General features: G+C 34.6%; 1 protein-coding gene across 2 annotated transcripts in view; it reads left to right on the forward strand.

Moving 5' to 3' along the window:
- Nucleotides 1-15,119, forward strand: part of DPH6 (diphthamine biosynthesis 6) — a 173,236-nt gene that overhangs the window by 25,620 nt on the left and 132,497 nt on the right. The window contains exon 4 of one of the 2 annotated variants that reach the window (XM_047863766.1): nucleotides 11,743-11,928. The exons of the other annotated variant lie outside the window; for it this stretch is intronic. Within the exon in view, the coding sequence (XP_047719722.1) occupies nucleotides 11,743-11,928 (186 nt within the window). Of the gene's footprint in view, nucleotides 1-11,742; nucleotides 11,929-15,119 lie in introns of those variants that run through there. 2 annotated transcript variants of the gene reach the window in all.

Below are 15,119 nucleotides of genomic sequence, written 5' to 3' on the forward strand. Positions count from 1 at the left end.
CATTCCTACCTGTCTGATCCTGTCATTTCCATACAAGTTTCTGGGTTCAAGTTATAATGAACTAATAGGTTTTAGGAGATTGCTTTTTATATCTGAATCTTTGCCTGTACTTTTCCATGTCCTTATCTCTGTTCTAAAGAACTTCTCACTTCATACACTTCTATGAAATGGGCTCTAATTTATCTGCTTCCTGTATTTTCCTTCTCTGTTTGTCTATACCTCTACTGTTTTCCTCAGGACATTAGTAGGATTATTTATGTGACTGTCTCTTGCTAGATTGTGAGACCCTCAAAGACATACTCGGTACTCTTCATTTTTACATATCTAGTGTACAGCAGTATTTCTGGCATATGGATGCCTTTTAAAGGATGACTGAACAAATTAGTCCAAAGCTTAACAAATTATATTTTATATCACAATGTATCTAATTCAGGGGAGCCACAACATTGTTACAAAGTAGGATGTAATGCCATTGCTAAATTTGTTTCGTTTTTGTTTTTCCACTTAGAAGCTTAAATGGAATAGGCATAATTGTGAAACTTTTCAAAATAAGATATCCTATCAGATTTGGCACTATAACCCACTAAGTATACCAAGAATAATTTCCAGCTGCAGAGTACTTTATAAAAATGCTGAGCAGACACTTTTTCAAATTATTTTTGGTGTCTGCATGTTAGAAAACATGCTTATGGTGGAAAATTGCTCTGTGGATCTTTTTTCACTCTGAATATTAGGGAAAAAAACCCTTGGTGGTTGGGTGGCTGGAGGCAAATCCAAAAGGTTTGGAGTGGGAGGAACATATAAGAGGCCCTTAAGATTTGCAGGGAGGACCCAGACATAATGCTAATTAAACAGGCACATAGCCCTGTACAGATTGCTCCTGGCTCTTCAGCATTGCACAGCTTGCCTGAAGCCCTGTCAGTTCCCAAGATTTTGGACATTAAACCTGGTCCCTTGGCACAAGAAATGCTTTGCTAGTATTGATTCTGGACCCTAAACAGAAGAGTTGGAATCAGCACAGACAAGTGTCATTTTGACTCCCAGGTGCGACTTCATTGAGGCTGTGTTATTGCTGGCCCTTCAGACAGTAAAGTCAAGCATGCATGAGAAAGCACATGATGGAAGATCTGTCTGGAAGTAAAATGTTGGATTATACTTGTCAATTATTACAGTTTGTAAACTTATCGCAGGTCTAGAGTCTTCATCTGTAGATTCCCCCTAAAGCTTAGAAAATGTGACTCCCTCATTTTAGTAAAATGATTATTCTGTCTCCTAACCTTGAACTTTCTCCTCTTGGTATCACTGATTGTGTGTGTATATTAAACATGCACATATATACTCTTTCAATTTATTTTTTGCCTGGTTCAGTGCCTCTCTATAAATTTACTAATTGACTTTCCTTATGTTCCTTTCTTCTGCAAAATATAGATTTCTATCTTAACTCTATGTATTTTAAAGTGTGTTGGGTATGTCTGACTTACCTTTCAAGTCTCTGGTGTCTGGGTCCTATTGAATTTTTCGTCTTTTTTCCTGTCTATGCTACCATTTATTTTTTAAGAAACCTTTTGTAGATGTCTGCTTAGGAATTGTGTTGTCTAAGACACTAGATGTATGTTTCTGTCCTACAGTCCTTTACTTCAACTCTAGACCTGTATTTTACCTTGTCTTTGTTATATTCTCTATTAAATGACTAAGAACATATTACTAAAATTTACAAGTATAAATTACTTTATTCATTTATTGTTATCCTTCCATTTTTTCATAGCACAGGACTTTATTGGTAGTGACACATGGTATGATAGATCTTAAACTGATCTTTTTACATTGACTTTCCCTTTTAAATTGGGAACTTGTTCATCCAGATAATTTGTGGTGCTTATATCATAAAATAGCCATAAAAAGCAAAGATGGTATCAATAAATAGAGTTTTTAAATTATTAGTATTGGTAAGAGATGATTCAGTAGAGACTTGTTCTGTGACATGATGATGTGAGAAAAAAATTGAGTGAATAAAAAGGATGAATTAATCAACCTTGACTTTTCCTGTTATCTTTAACCTGATACTACTGCAGTTTATAGACTCCTCTATGTTTTTCTTTCTGCAAACATTAATTGGATGCTTATAATGTACCAGTATTGTAAAGAGACGTTCAAGACAGTCTCAGCCTTCAGAGAACCTGGAGAGACAAGGTAGAGTTGCCATTGGAATATGCAGTTACAGTGCTATGGGAATTGAGAGGAGAAAAAAAATCTCATGTGGGAGCATCAAGAGGGTCTTATGGGGGAAATTACATTTGATATCCTTGTACGTTGTTTGGGTTTTGACAAAGGCAGGCATGAGCAAATGTCTAAGAGAAAGTTGCAAATTAGGGGCAGAGCTTATCCAAACTCACAGAAGCAGGAAATCATGAGATACATAAGGGAAGTAGCAAGAAGTTCAATTTGGCTAGAGCTCGGAGTTTAAGGAGTAGTGGAAAGTAAGTCTACAAAGGTTGATTGAAATAAAAAAGGAGTGTCTTAAATTTTAGGCAGGATTGTGTAGGCAGCCCCTAAGTTGGTATTTTCCAACTGAGTTTAATGTGTCGCAACCTTTTTTTCTTTAAATGAAAGAGACTAGAATAAAATATAAAATATCAAAATGCATTGTACATAGTAAGGTTAATTATATTTTGTGAAATGTGCATTCACATATGTGAATATAAATGAGTGTTATGTGAGTATAAATGTATGTTATGTATATTCTACATTGTTAAACAAATTGTTATGGTTAAACAAATTTGAAAGCCACTACCCTGAAGGATTTTGCAAATGGAATGACATAGAATTGTACAGTTGAAGGGAACTTCAAGGACATTAAGTTGAACCACTATAATGATGCGAGAAATGGATTAGAGAAGTGGAATTCTGGAGATGAGGAGCTCAAACTGAAAACTGAGATACTGGGCTACATGAAAGTTTCTGAGGACCTGAACTGGGGGAATAGCAGTGTGAAAGGGGAAGAATGGACATTGTAGGTGGATTGATAGGGCTTGACGGCGGCTTAAATAAAAACATGTTTAAATAAAAAGTGACAAGGAGTCTACATGAAGTACTTCATAAACTAATAGTTCCATGTCTAATTAATTCAGCTTTCACTGGGCAGTGTTTCTAAGCAAAGTGAATTACAATAGCTATGTATTACAAATATTGTGACACTAAATTTTACAGCACCCTGTCTTTGTCATCTGTTTAATCTGGTGTAGGATGGTATAGGAGATGGTTCATTCAAGCTGGCTTCATTTAATCAAGATTAACTCTTTTTTTTTTTATAAATCAAGATTAACTCTTAATCTTAGTCTTACTACAGGTGTTGGTGAGGATGTGGAGAAAAAGGAACTCTCTTGCACTGTTCTTAGGAACAGCAAAGAACACTCTCTCTGGAAAGCAGTGTGAAGGTTCCTGAAAAAGTTAAAATAGAAATACCATATGATCCAGCAATTGCACTACTGGGTATTTACCCAAAGAATACAAATACACAAACTCAAAAGGATACATGCATCACTGTGTTTATAGCAACGTTATTTACAATAGCCAAGTTGTGGAAGCAACCCAGTTATCTGTTGATTGATGAATGGATAAAGAAGAGGTGGTATATACAATGGCATGTTATTCAGCTATAAAAAAGAATGAAATCTTGCCATTTGCAACAACATGAGTGGACCTAGAAAGTTTAATGCTAAGTGAAATAAGCCAGTCAGAGAAAGACGAATACCATATGATTTCACTAATATGTGAAATTTAAGAAACAAAACAAATGAGCAAAGAGAAAAAGAGAGAGAGAGAGAGAGAGGGACAAACCAAGAGACTCTTAACCATAGAGAACAAACTGATGGTTACCAGAGGGGATGTGGGGGATGGGTAAAATAGGTGATGGAGATTGAGGAGTGCACTTGTGATGAGCACTGACTGATTAAAATAAAAACTTAAATAAATAAATACATAAATATTAGTCTTGATGGTGCTTTTAACTGAATGTTTAACATTTTTTTCATATTGTTATATGTGGTACATACCAACTAAAAAATTTGTTTCCCTATTTCTTAACTCTAAATAAAATCACCTAGTGTGAATTCCCAGAAGGAAGCAAAAAGTACTATCTTAATGAGCTTAACATAATAATCTGTGTAAGTGGGATTTAATTTTATAGTAATTGAATTAAAAACTTATTTACTGGTGATCATGTAAAATATTGTCTTTTCTTCAGCTTTATTCATATAGTTGACATAACATTGTAGAAGTTTGAGGTGTACAATGTTTTCATGTGATACATTTATATATTGCAAAATGATATCACCCTAGCATTAGCTAACACATCCGTTCCATCACTTATTTACCGTATTTTGTTTTTTTTTTTTTGTAGTGAGAATATTTAAGATCTATTTTTTTATCAACTTTCAAGTGTAATACAGTATTATTAACTATAATCGCTATGCTGTACCTTAGACCCCCAGAATTTATTAATCTTATAACTGGAAATTTGTACCCTTTGGTCAACATCTTCCCACAGCCCACCCCAGCCCTTGGTGACCACAATTCTACTCCCCATTTCTCTGGGTCTGGAGGTTTTTAGATTCCACATGTGTCTGTCTCTGGCTTATTTCGCTTAGTATATAATGAGATATATGTGTACTACATGTCTTCATCCATTTATCTGTTGATGGGTTGGATTGTTTCCATATCTTGGCTGTTGTGAATAATGCAGCAGTGGACACTGGGGGTGCAGGTTATCTCTTTGAGATCCTGTTTTCATTTCCTTTGAATATATACTCAGAAGTGGGATTGCTGGATCATAAGGTAGTTCTGTTTTCTTTTTCTTTTTTTTTTTTTTTTTTTTGAAGAACCTCCATACTGTTTTCCATAGCAGCGGTATCAATTTACATTCCTACCAACAGTGCCCAAGTATTCCCTTTTCTCCACACCCTCACCAGCACTTGTTATCTGTTACCTTTTTGATAACAGCCTTTTTAACAGATGTGAGTGGTATCTCATTGTGGGTTTTGATTTGCATTGCTCTGATGGTTAATGATGTTGTGCACCTTTTCTTGTACTGTTGGCCATTTGGATGTCTTCTTTGGAAAGATACCTATTCAGTTCCACTGCACATTTTTAAATTGAATTACTTGTGGGGCTTTTGTTATTGTTGCTGTTTTTTTTTTTGTTTGTTTGTTTGCTGTTGAATTGTATAAATTCTTTATGTATTTTGAGTATTAACCTTTTATCAGATACATGATTTTGCAAATATCTTATTCTGTAGGTTGTCTTTTCCTTTTGTTGATTTTTCCTCTATGCAGAAGCTTTTTAGCTTGATTTAGTCCCACTTACTTACAAAATACAAAGTCTTAATAGATTCTGTAGGCTTTTCGGCATCATGTTAGATTGAACCTGGCTTCAGACCTGTAAATTAATTGACACCTTAGATATTTCACTTATGGTTTTCCTCCAGTCTCTCCTTTTATAATTTATCCTACAAACTCCTCCCGGGTTAGTCTTTCTAAAGTGTAGATCCAATCACATTCCTCTCTTCATCAAAAATCCTTGTTGCTCACCATTGATCTGTCAGGTGCTCTGCAATATGGCTTAAGCTTATCTTTCATCATTTCCCAGTATTCCCCCACATGGAACCTATATTCCATCTAAACTAGGCTATGTCAGAACTCATTTTAACCCACATAGGCCATGTCTTTCCTGTACAGTGCTGTGCTATAGTCATAAATAATCCTTCCTCTCCAGTTGCTTCTTTCACATGGCATCTCCTTTTGATATCTTCCTTCAAATGCTCTCACTGAATATAATATCTTTCTCTCTGGAACCTGCACATAATATTGTATTTCTCTTATAGTACTTTATCTTGATATTCAGAGCTACTAGGTTTTGTTTTGTTTTGTTTTGTTTTTTATCTTGTGGGTTTTTGTTTAAAGATGCTAAGTACCTTGAGGAGCCGGGCATTGTATTCCTTTTTTTTTTTTTTTTTAATATGGGATTTTTATACAACTCTTGAACTATATAGACATTGTGTTCAGCTGTACTCCTCTGGAATTCATTTATTGCATCTGTAAACTATGAATATATCTTTCTGTTTCTGTTTTTTTATTTATCTCTTTTGAGAATAAAGGTGAAATATACGAGAGCCTCTTTAGGTTTCTAGGAAGAAAGATGCTGTATAAATTAGTCTTCTTTTGTTTTTTTGCTGTTTTTCTTAGCCTGCCGACTTCATGTTAGTGCCAGGTTTTCTTTCTACTTTATTCCTTTGCTTCCAAAATAATCCAGTAAAGCTAAATAAAGTCAGTTTTTTTTCATTGAAAAATTCCATTAGTATATTAATATTAAGCAGTAGCTGTAAGTTGGCATTGAGATGAGTGTAATTCCTCTTGACTTTATTAGTAAGTTAATACAGAGAAGAAAAAGAATGGTAATTGTTCAAATTGTGAAAGAGGTTTTAATATGGGGAAATTTGTATTTTATATTAGATTGAATTTATCTTTCTACATTGTTGCCTATAATTTTTGGCCCTCCTGAGACTTTTTTATAGACTTTTTCATTCAGATAATTGAACCTATTCTAAGGGACATGTGGAATTAATGTTTTCTAGCTAGTTACCTACATGAATAAACTGATGCATGGGTCATTCAAAAGAAGATAAAGAAGTGGACCTGAATATGACAAAACTTGTTATCTACAGATGCTTTCTTTCCACAAAACTTATTTTGGCATGTTCTTTTCAGATTTAACTCTATGGTTATCTTTAAAATCTAAGCAGTGTTTTCTCTACTAACTCATTTGTAAAAAGCCTCAAGCAAGGACTTCCATTTGAAAGTTACATGAGCTGACTTTAGAGAATTTAGATTTTTGAAAGAGCTTATGAAAAAATAAGATATTTTTAAAAATGGCTCTTAAATGTCCAGTGGCAATAGAAAAGGGCTATTATATACACTCCTGTTTGTGAAAGCTATTACCTCTCAATGCCAATGGAATTACATCACAGTTATTCATAACATCTCTAGTGCTGGATCATGTGAATATTTTGTGTACTTGCACACATTGAGTGCTCAATGAGCAGTTGTTAAATTAAACTTAGTGAACAAAGTTAAGCGCATCTAACCCTGATAAAGTTCATTGCTCCTTGTAGATTTTTATGAAAATACATTGACAAATAGGGGTGCCTGTGTGGCTTAGTCGGTTAAGCATCAGCTCTTGATCTCTGCTCAGGTCATGATCTCTCGGTTTGTGGCTCTGCATCAGGCTCTGCACTAACAGCGTGGAACCTGCTTATGATTTTCTCTCTCCTTCTCTCTCTGCCCCTCCCCTGCTCACTCTCTCTCTCTCTCTCAAAATAAATAAAAAAAATTTTTTAAATACATTGACAGATCAGAAAAGGCAGAAATTATTTACCAGACATTTGTTTCCCTTCCTTTACAGAATTCTTTTTTACCTACTATATGATTGGTTTCAGAGCCATTGAAATGGCTCAAGGTCTATTTTAAGACCAGTTCCCTTACGGGTTCTTTCCTACATAGTAATTTTGCTGGCAAGTGGGGAAGGCAGAGAGAATCATTACTTGGTAAATAATCCATGGTCTCCCTTTTGAGCTTTTCACAATTTAGCTCCATTAATAATTTTTACTTGTCTCATAATCATTTTTGTGGCTTACTTAACCCTCACCGAAGTTCTACTGATTTTGAGTGGTCATTTAACCTGAACTTGGTCATAGAAAACTAATAAAAATCAATCCAGTGGAATTCAGTGCAGATAATGTGATACTGTAAGACAAGATTTCTTAATCTAGGGGGGAGAGGTGTTTTTGAACTCTGAAATTCTGTGCAAATTTTTTGTATATGTAAATTTTTCTGGGGAGAGATTTTTATCATAGTCTCACATTAGTCTCTTCAGAAGTTTAATAACTACTGCTTTTTAACAAATTTTTAATGTTTATTTATTTTTGAGAAACAGAGAGAGACAGAGAGTGAGCAGGGAAAGGTAGAGAGAGAGGGAGACACAGAATCCAAAGCAGGCTTCAGGCAGCACAGAATGTGATGTGGGGCTAGAACTCACAAACTGTAAGATCATGACCTGAGCTGAAGTTGGATGCTTAACTGACTGAGCCACCCAGGTGCCCATGGTAAGTACTGTTTTCATCCTCAGTTTCAGAAAGCCTTATATCCTGGGGGGTATTTATGACTACTCAACTTGGAATCAGTTGTCTTTTGACTGTGTAGCACATACTGTGCTCAGTACTTGGAGGTCAGAGGGGCTCCCTGGGTCTTATGAAGAGTGAAGAGGGAGCATCTGCGAGCAGGTGAGGATGACACGTATCTCTTGAGAACGCCATTAAAATCTCAAAGAGAACAGAGTGCAAAGTGGCATCTTCAAATTTCAGGCAGGGAGTAATGGGGACCAGATGGGGCAGCAGACTTGTAGACCTATACGTGGTCTGGCTGGCTCATAATAGGCCCTTGGGTTTGATGTTGAAGGAGAGAAGGATAAGGATGTAAAAGATGATTTCCTCAAGTGTAGTTTTTATTTGTTGAATTTTTGTTGTGTTTAGTTTCTTTTGAGGGAAGTTATTATGTTATGCCTTGTTTTACATAATTATTTTCATATACAGTATATCTTGCTTATTAGTTTATACCTCGTGAAGGCAAGGACTATGTATGTGTTTTTCAATTTTGGATACTCTGCAGTGCTCACCATGAGGCCTTGTCCAAGTGAGACGCTCAAAATTTTTGTTGTATATTTGCTCTAAGGATGCTGTTGAGCATTTTTACCATATCACACATTTAACTTTATGGCACTCCAAGGGTAAAATATTTCTCTGGATTTGGTCTTTGTAATAGTCTTGCCTTAACTATAACTGTTGGACAGTTTTTATTGTATGAACACTGTAAATCATGCAACTCATTCTAGTTTTCTTTTTATATTGATTATTAGAAAGCCTACAGCCATGTGATTTTTGTTCAGTTATTTCTGTATTATAATTTAATTGATGTTGTTTATGTACCACAATCTGCCAGGCACTGTTACATGTTGTATACATTATTCTAATTTATCTTTATCAACCCTGCTCTATTTTCTTTATTTTGCAGATAAGTAAACTGAGATATAGAGATTTTAAGTAACTTGTCCAAGGTGACACAGGTAGAAAGTAGTAGAATATGTACTTTTAATCGCTGTATTCTTCTGCCTCCCACCATTACATTGTGTTATCAAGAAGATACTACCATATAACAGTACATATATAGTGCATATATAAACAAATAAGGCATGTGTGAATTAACTGTGAGACAGAGGGGTGGGCATGTGGTTTGATAAGGTGAAGTGGGGTTATTGAGTCAAGGATCAAAGTGATCTATCTGTGTTTGATCTCATTTCAGAGCTCTCAGAATTATTTTAAATCTTTGCTACTCAAAGTGTAGTCTAGGGGCTGGTGCTGTCCATGAAGTGATTGTTATTGGTTCAAGGTCAGCTATTTATAGAAATGGAAAATAAGCATTTGGAAACTTTTATACTTATTTGAGAGTATTTTTATATCTGTTGAATCTAATAACAAAAAAAATTGGCTTCATATTTTATATGTTTGTAAAATTTCTCTTTTTTTATATTTTATTTTAATTGTGTTTTATAGATGTTTCTGTCTCCAAAGTTTTAGAAATTAAGAGAAAAATACCCTTGTCTTTAACACAGTTTGAGAAACACTGTTCTAGGTAACACCTTTAAGCTATGGTTTGTTTGAAAAGGAAAAGACATGATCTATAGTTTGAAATTACATTCTAATCTAAGTCTGTTTCTGAAGATGAAGTAGGAATCAGTATATTTAGCTACTTTGTCAGTTCCTTGGTTCTCTGAGAAAAGGCCCTAAATGAATTGACTTGGAAGAGAGGGCATTTTTCATTTTTTTCTTATCCTTAGTACTTTTCTCAAGAATGACAACATTTTAATTTTTTTTTAATGTTTATTTATTTTTGAGAGAGACAGAGACAGAATGCGAGTGGGTTAGAGGCAGAGAGAGAGGGAGGCACAGAATCCAAAGCAGGCCCAGGCTCTGAGCTGTCAGCACAGAGCCCGACGTGGGGCTCGAACTCACGAGCTGTGAGATCATGACCTGAACTGAAGTCGGATGCTCAACCAACTGAGCCATCCGGGTGCCCCAAGAATAACATTTTAATTAAGTCCTTGATCCAGGGTAATAATAGCATGAGGAACTTGTCTATCATCTGTAGTTACAGTTTCCTTCCATGATTTATCAAAGTTGCTAATAAGGCAATTCATATTTTTTGTGTGTGTTCAAACTGTTCCCTGGAGTAACAGAAAAATAAAAACAAATAAAAACAAACAAACAAAAAAACAGAACATTGCTGTTAATTCCAGATTAATAGATTAGTATGATTTTTCATTTATAGAAAATAAAAATCGCTTCAATGAGACAATATTTATACTAGTTCAGCTTTTAATTTTTTTTATTCTTTCTGGGCAGGATAGGAATCCTCCTTCTATAATATAATATGTTGTAAAGGAGTCTCATATAAAGTTACCAACCTTAATTGAGTCTTTGAATGTGTATATAATTACAATATACCTTCAAAATAATCTCTTTTCTGTGATCCTCCAAGGTTGCATTTGAGAAGACTCTCTCACTGGTTTTTTTTTTGTTTTTTGGGGGGTTTTTTTGATGTTTAAAAAGTGGCCTCCAAATAGAGAAATGGGCTAAGGATATGAACAGGCAGTTCATAGAGAAAGAAATCCAAATGACCAAAAAATGTGCAATCTCACTTACTCAAAAATGCTGCTATTATTTTGGCAGGATTAAGAAATGAAATTGGTTTTGAAGAAACGAGTGTCTTATGTGCTGCCAGCAGCCCTATAAATTGGTTCAGCCTTTCTGAGGTAATTTGGAAGATCTCATCAGACACAAAAAATAGATTCTCTTTACCAAACGTTTCTACCTTGGGAAATTTATTCTGAAGAAATACAGATGTATTCAAAAATTAAGAAATGACTGGCAAACTGAATTATGATATATATATATATATATATATATATATATATATATAATGGAATATATGGCATCAAAAATGAAGTTGCAGAAATATATCTGTACATGTTATTAGAAGAAGCAAATAGATTACCAAATACCCTGTAAGGTATAATTACAGTTTTGTAAAACATATTTGTGAAATATATGTATAGAAAAATAATTGAAAGATGTATTTAGATCTGCATGTAGCAAGTATTAAGAATGTGTAATTTTTGCACATTTGAACTTTTAAATTTTTTCCCTCTAATGACTACATTGTATTTGAAGCTTCTTTGTTAATGATTTGGCCTCCATTTTAAAATGCACAGAATGGTCTAGGAGGAAAGGAAACCTGATAATCAACAGGATGTCGCCATTCCCTAGGTCCTTTTCTGAAGGTTTACAAGGAGCCTGTTTTTCTTTCAGAACTTGTTCTTGAAAGCTGTGTTTGAGTTTTGTGGTTATTGTTGCTGTTTTTCTCCCTGTGACAAATGCCTATCATTTTCTAAACAAGAAAGCCAATGTCCCAGTTAGGTGTGTGGAGTGTTTCTCATTCACTCTCAGCCCTGTTGTGTTAATACTGAATAAGCAGAGACAGCCTGACCAGTGGTGAAAGATAGGACGCCAGCCTCAGGGCTTTTTCTCGTCAGCCCTAAACCTCTGATTGCCACGTTTTCCTAATTTCCCATTTCCAGGGCATCACTAGAGTGACCTTGCCTGCTGAATATGATGCTCTGAATCTCCAAGATTTTCACATGAATTTGGAAGTGGGCAGTCAGGCGATTGTTTACAGGACTCCAAATGAACTGTGCACTCACAGCAAGTTTGATAAACACACATTTCCTCCTTTTATCAGTGAGATTGCAGAATGTGAAGTATGAGTTTCCAGTTTTACTTATTCCCTTCAACCCTTTTCCTGTTTAAAAACTTAGACATACTAATTGGATGCTGATCTGTCCCTGTTTTTTAGTCTGTTTACTGATAGTTGACGGTTTATTCCAATACTTACCTAGGCGAGGTTTGGCAGTTCTTTAAATAATAAACTTCCCATGTATTCAACTTAAAGGAGATTCATCCCAAGGAATGCAATGTGAGCACTAATTAACAGTAATGACTGCTAATCACTTTGCTTTTTATACTCCTTTAGGAGCACTGCTATTACCCAATGTAGTTAAGTAAAATGCTTGTATATGAATCAACAATGCTGCATCCTTTTAGCAGCTATTGCTCACAATCAAGCTTTGCATAAATTAGAGTTAACCAAAATTGATTTTAATATCCTGCATTTCTTTCTGCAATAGTAACTAACATATCCAGTTAAATACACTGGATGTTTAAAAGGCATTCCCTGATTTTTTTTTTTTTGTAGTCATACTTATGGTAGATGAAAAGCAAGATTGCAAATAAATTTTCTCACAGTTGACGAACTTCCTCTTAGATTTCTGCAAAATTGCATGCAGCATACTCTTCATAGGCACACGGCAACACTTGGATTCTGTTGTAAGAATTTTATCACATCAATGAAAATCAATAGGTTTATGTTTAATTTTTCTGAATTTGTGCATTTACTTCCTAGAGGATCTTACAGCTCCTTTAAATTATATAGCCCATTTATATAAACTTGGTTCATAGGATTGTGCATTCAGTGTTCATTAAAAGGGGTTGTTTTATTATGTTTGGTGTATTATTAGACTCTTATAAAAGCTTTCTGTTTATTTACATGCATTCAACATACCTACAAACTGCCTTGCCTCAGGAGGAGACGGAACAAAACTCATAAATTAATAATTTAAGGGAGCAATACCCAAGTAGCATTTTGGTTAACTTAATAAGCTAAAGCCTTAGAGTCAGTGCTGGCCACTTTAACAATGCTTTACTTTTGACTTTTATTGGCTGAAAATAACTTGTTAAACCAAGGCTTTTGTCATAAAGTGAAATCTACATACCATCTGAAGTCCCTTCCCCTCTTTTTTGATTTATGAGTAGGTTGACATATTATTGAAGAATTTTTAACGCTTTCACAGTTCTGCACTTTGATTTCAGAGAAGGTGCTAATCTCTCTGGAAGTTTGAGAGTGACAAAATGAGTTGTATACTGTTTTTCTGGGGAATTTGGGATTCTTTATTAGAGGCCTTAGTTTTATGATGGTACCTATATTAATGTTGATTTATCAAATACGTGATGTGGTGTTGCGATCTGACATGCATTAGCAGAATGTCCTCCTTTCGCATTTTACATGTTATCTGTAGTTGCCTGGTCATGACATTGTAATTCTTATAGCTAATGCTAGTGTTTCTACAGAGGTTCAGCAACTCAAGACATTATTTTTAAGTCACCAAAATACAATGATTTCCCTTTTATTTTTGTATTGCTTTGTAGTGTCAGAAATCTAAATTTTTGGTGAGTAAACAAGTGGAAAGAATTAAGTGGTAGTGTAATGAAAAGGTTTGTATTTTTTATACTAGTCTTATTGTAATACATTGCAAACATATGTATTAAAAAAAAACTTTGGCACTATACTTAATTGAATTTAGTTTCAAAGAACCGCAAGAGGAACGATGTAGAGAACAGAAAATATATGGAAGCTTAATTGAATGTTATTCATATCTAATTATAATCTTTGTGCATATTGTTGTAACTTTTAAATTTTGTATCCCAGTACTATTGCACAATAGCATGAAATACGTGTCTGTGAGGAAAAACTTGTTTTTTCTATTTTGCTTTGAGTTTGAGTTCCTGTGTGTAACAAAATTACGTTTAAAAACGGTGAGGATTTCAGTTTTGATCCTTTTTTTGTTTTGTTTTGTTTTGTTTGCAGTGTGTTTACTTTCATGTGAGAGTGATTGATCTGTAGCTGTCATTTTACCCAAAGAGGGGACAAATGGAATTGGCCTTTTAGACAAAAGTATGCAAACAGACTGCATTCTTTCTGTTGATAGAATTATGGAAGGATTGCATGAGGTGCCACATTCATTTTCCTATTGATTGTAAAAAGGATTCTGCAATGGGCTGCTGTTTCCATTGGATAAGGAGGTGCTATGATTAGTTACCTTTCTCTTGAAAGCACTACAAAAGGAAATGCAAAATGTGTGCGGTGCAGTGTTCTCAATTTGACAGTTGTTTTTGTTAAGTTTTTTTGCCCTATTGAAGTCCAGTCTATTTTTAAAAAAACATACATTTTGGTTTTGTCCCTTATATTAAGCTTGGTAGATTTCCATGCGTTTGACCCTTTAAAGAAATTATACATTGTAGACAGTTTTTCTAGGCTTCTATTGTAAAGCTTCAAAGCTGATGCAACAGTGCCCTCTGTAGTCTTTCAGTGAACAGTAGATAAATGTAGATGATTTGGAATATTCAGGTAAGAAGCAGGATATTTAAATTTAATTTTTGCTCAGACAAGAGACTCCTTTTTCCTGACTAGACATTCTTGTTTTTCACGAGCGGCTTTACTTTAGACAAAGGGAACAAAGGACCATTCTGAGTTTTCATTTAGAATTATTGGCTACCTCTTGTTGTTACCCAGTGGTAAATCTCAAGTTTTATCAGACATTCATCAGGGTAATTTGAGATAGAAGGAATCTTACAAGCTGTACTGTCTCTTCATGAAATATCTTTTTGAAGTTGAGTTCCAATAGGAGTATTTTTAAAAATAATTTAGTTCCTTTGTGCTCTTTTCTTCTATTTAATTAGAGCCTAAGTGGCTGCCTAGAACTTAACTTTTACTTGTCCCTGGATTGGGTAACACAGGCTTTATACAGGACATTATTTAAATTCAAACCCAGGGAGTTACACAATGTCTAAAGTATTTGTCATTCATTAGCATTGATTTAAATTTTAGATTTCCCTTCCTTTCTTTATTGGTTACCTATTTGATTGTATATATTGATAGCTAAATTTTTCATTGTAAACACAACTTTATGTGAAGTTATTAGATGATAATAAAAGCAGGCATCATATTTAGCTGTGATCAGAAGAGAAAAATTCCATGGGCTAAGTTTGTTTTCCTTCTGAAAGGGTTTTAGTAAAAAGAGCATGGGCCCAATCCTAGCTTCTCCATGTATTCACTATGTAA

The sequence above is a fragment of the Prionailurus viverrinus genome, chromosome B3, assembly GCF_022837055.1.
Source record: "Prionailurus viverrinus isolate Anna chromosome B3, UM_Priviv_1.0, whole genome shotgun sequence".
Lineage (NCBI taxonomy): Eukaryota > Metazoa > Chordata > Mammalia > Carnivora > Felidae > Prionailurus > Prionailurus viverrinus.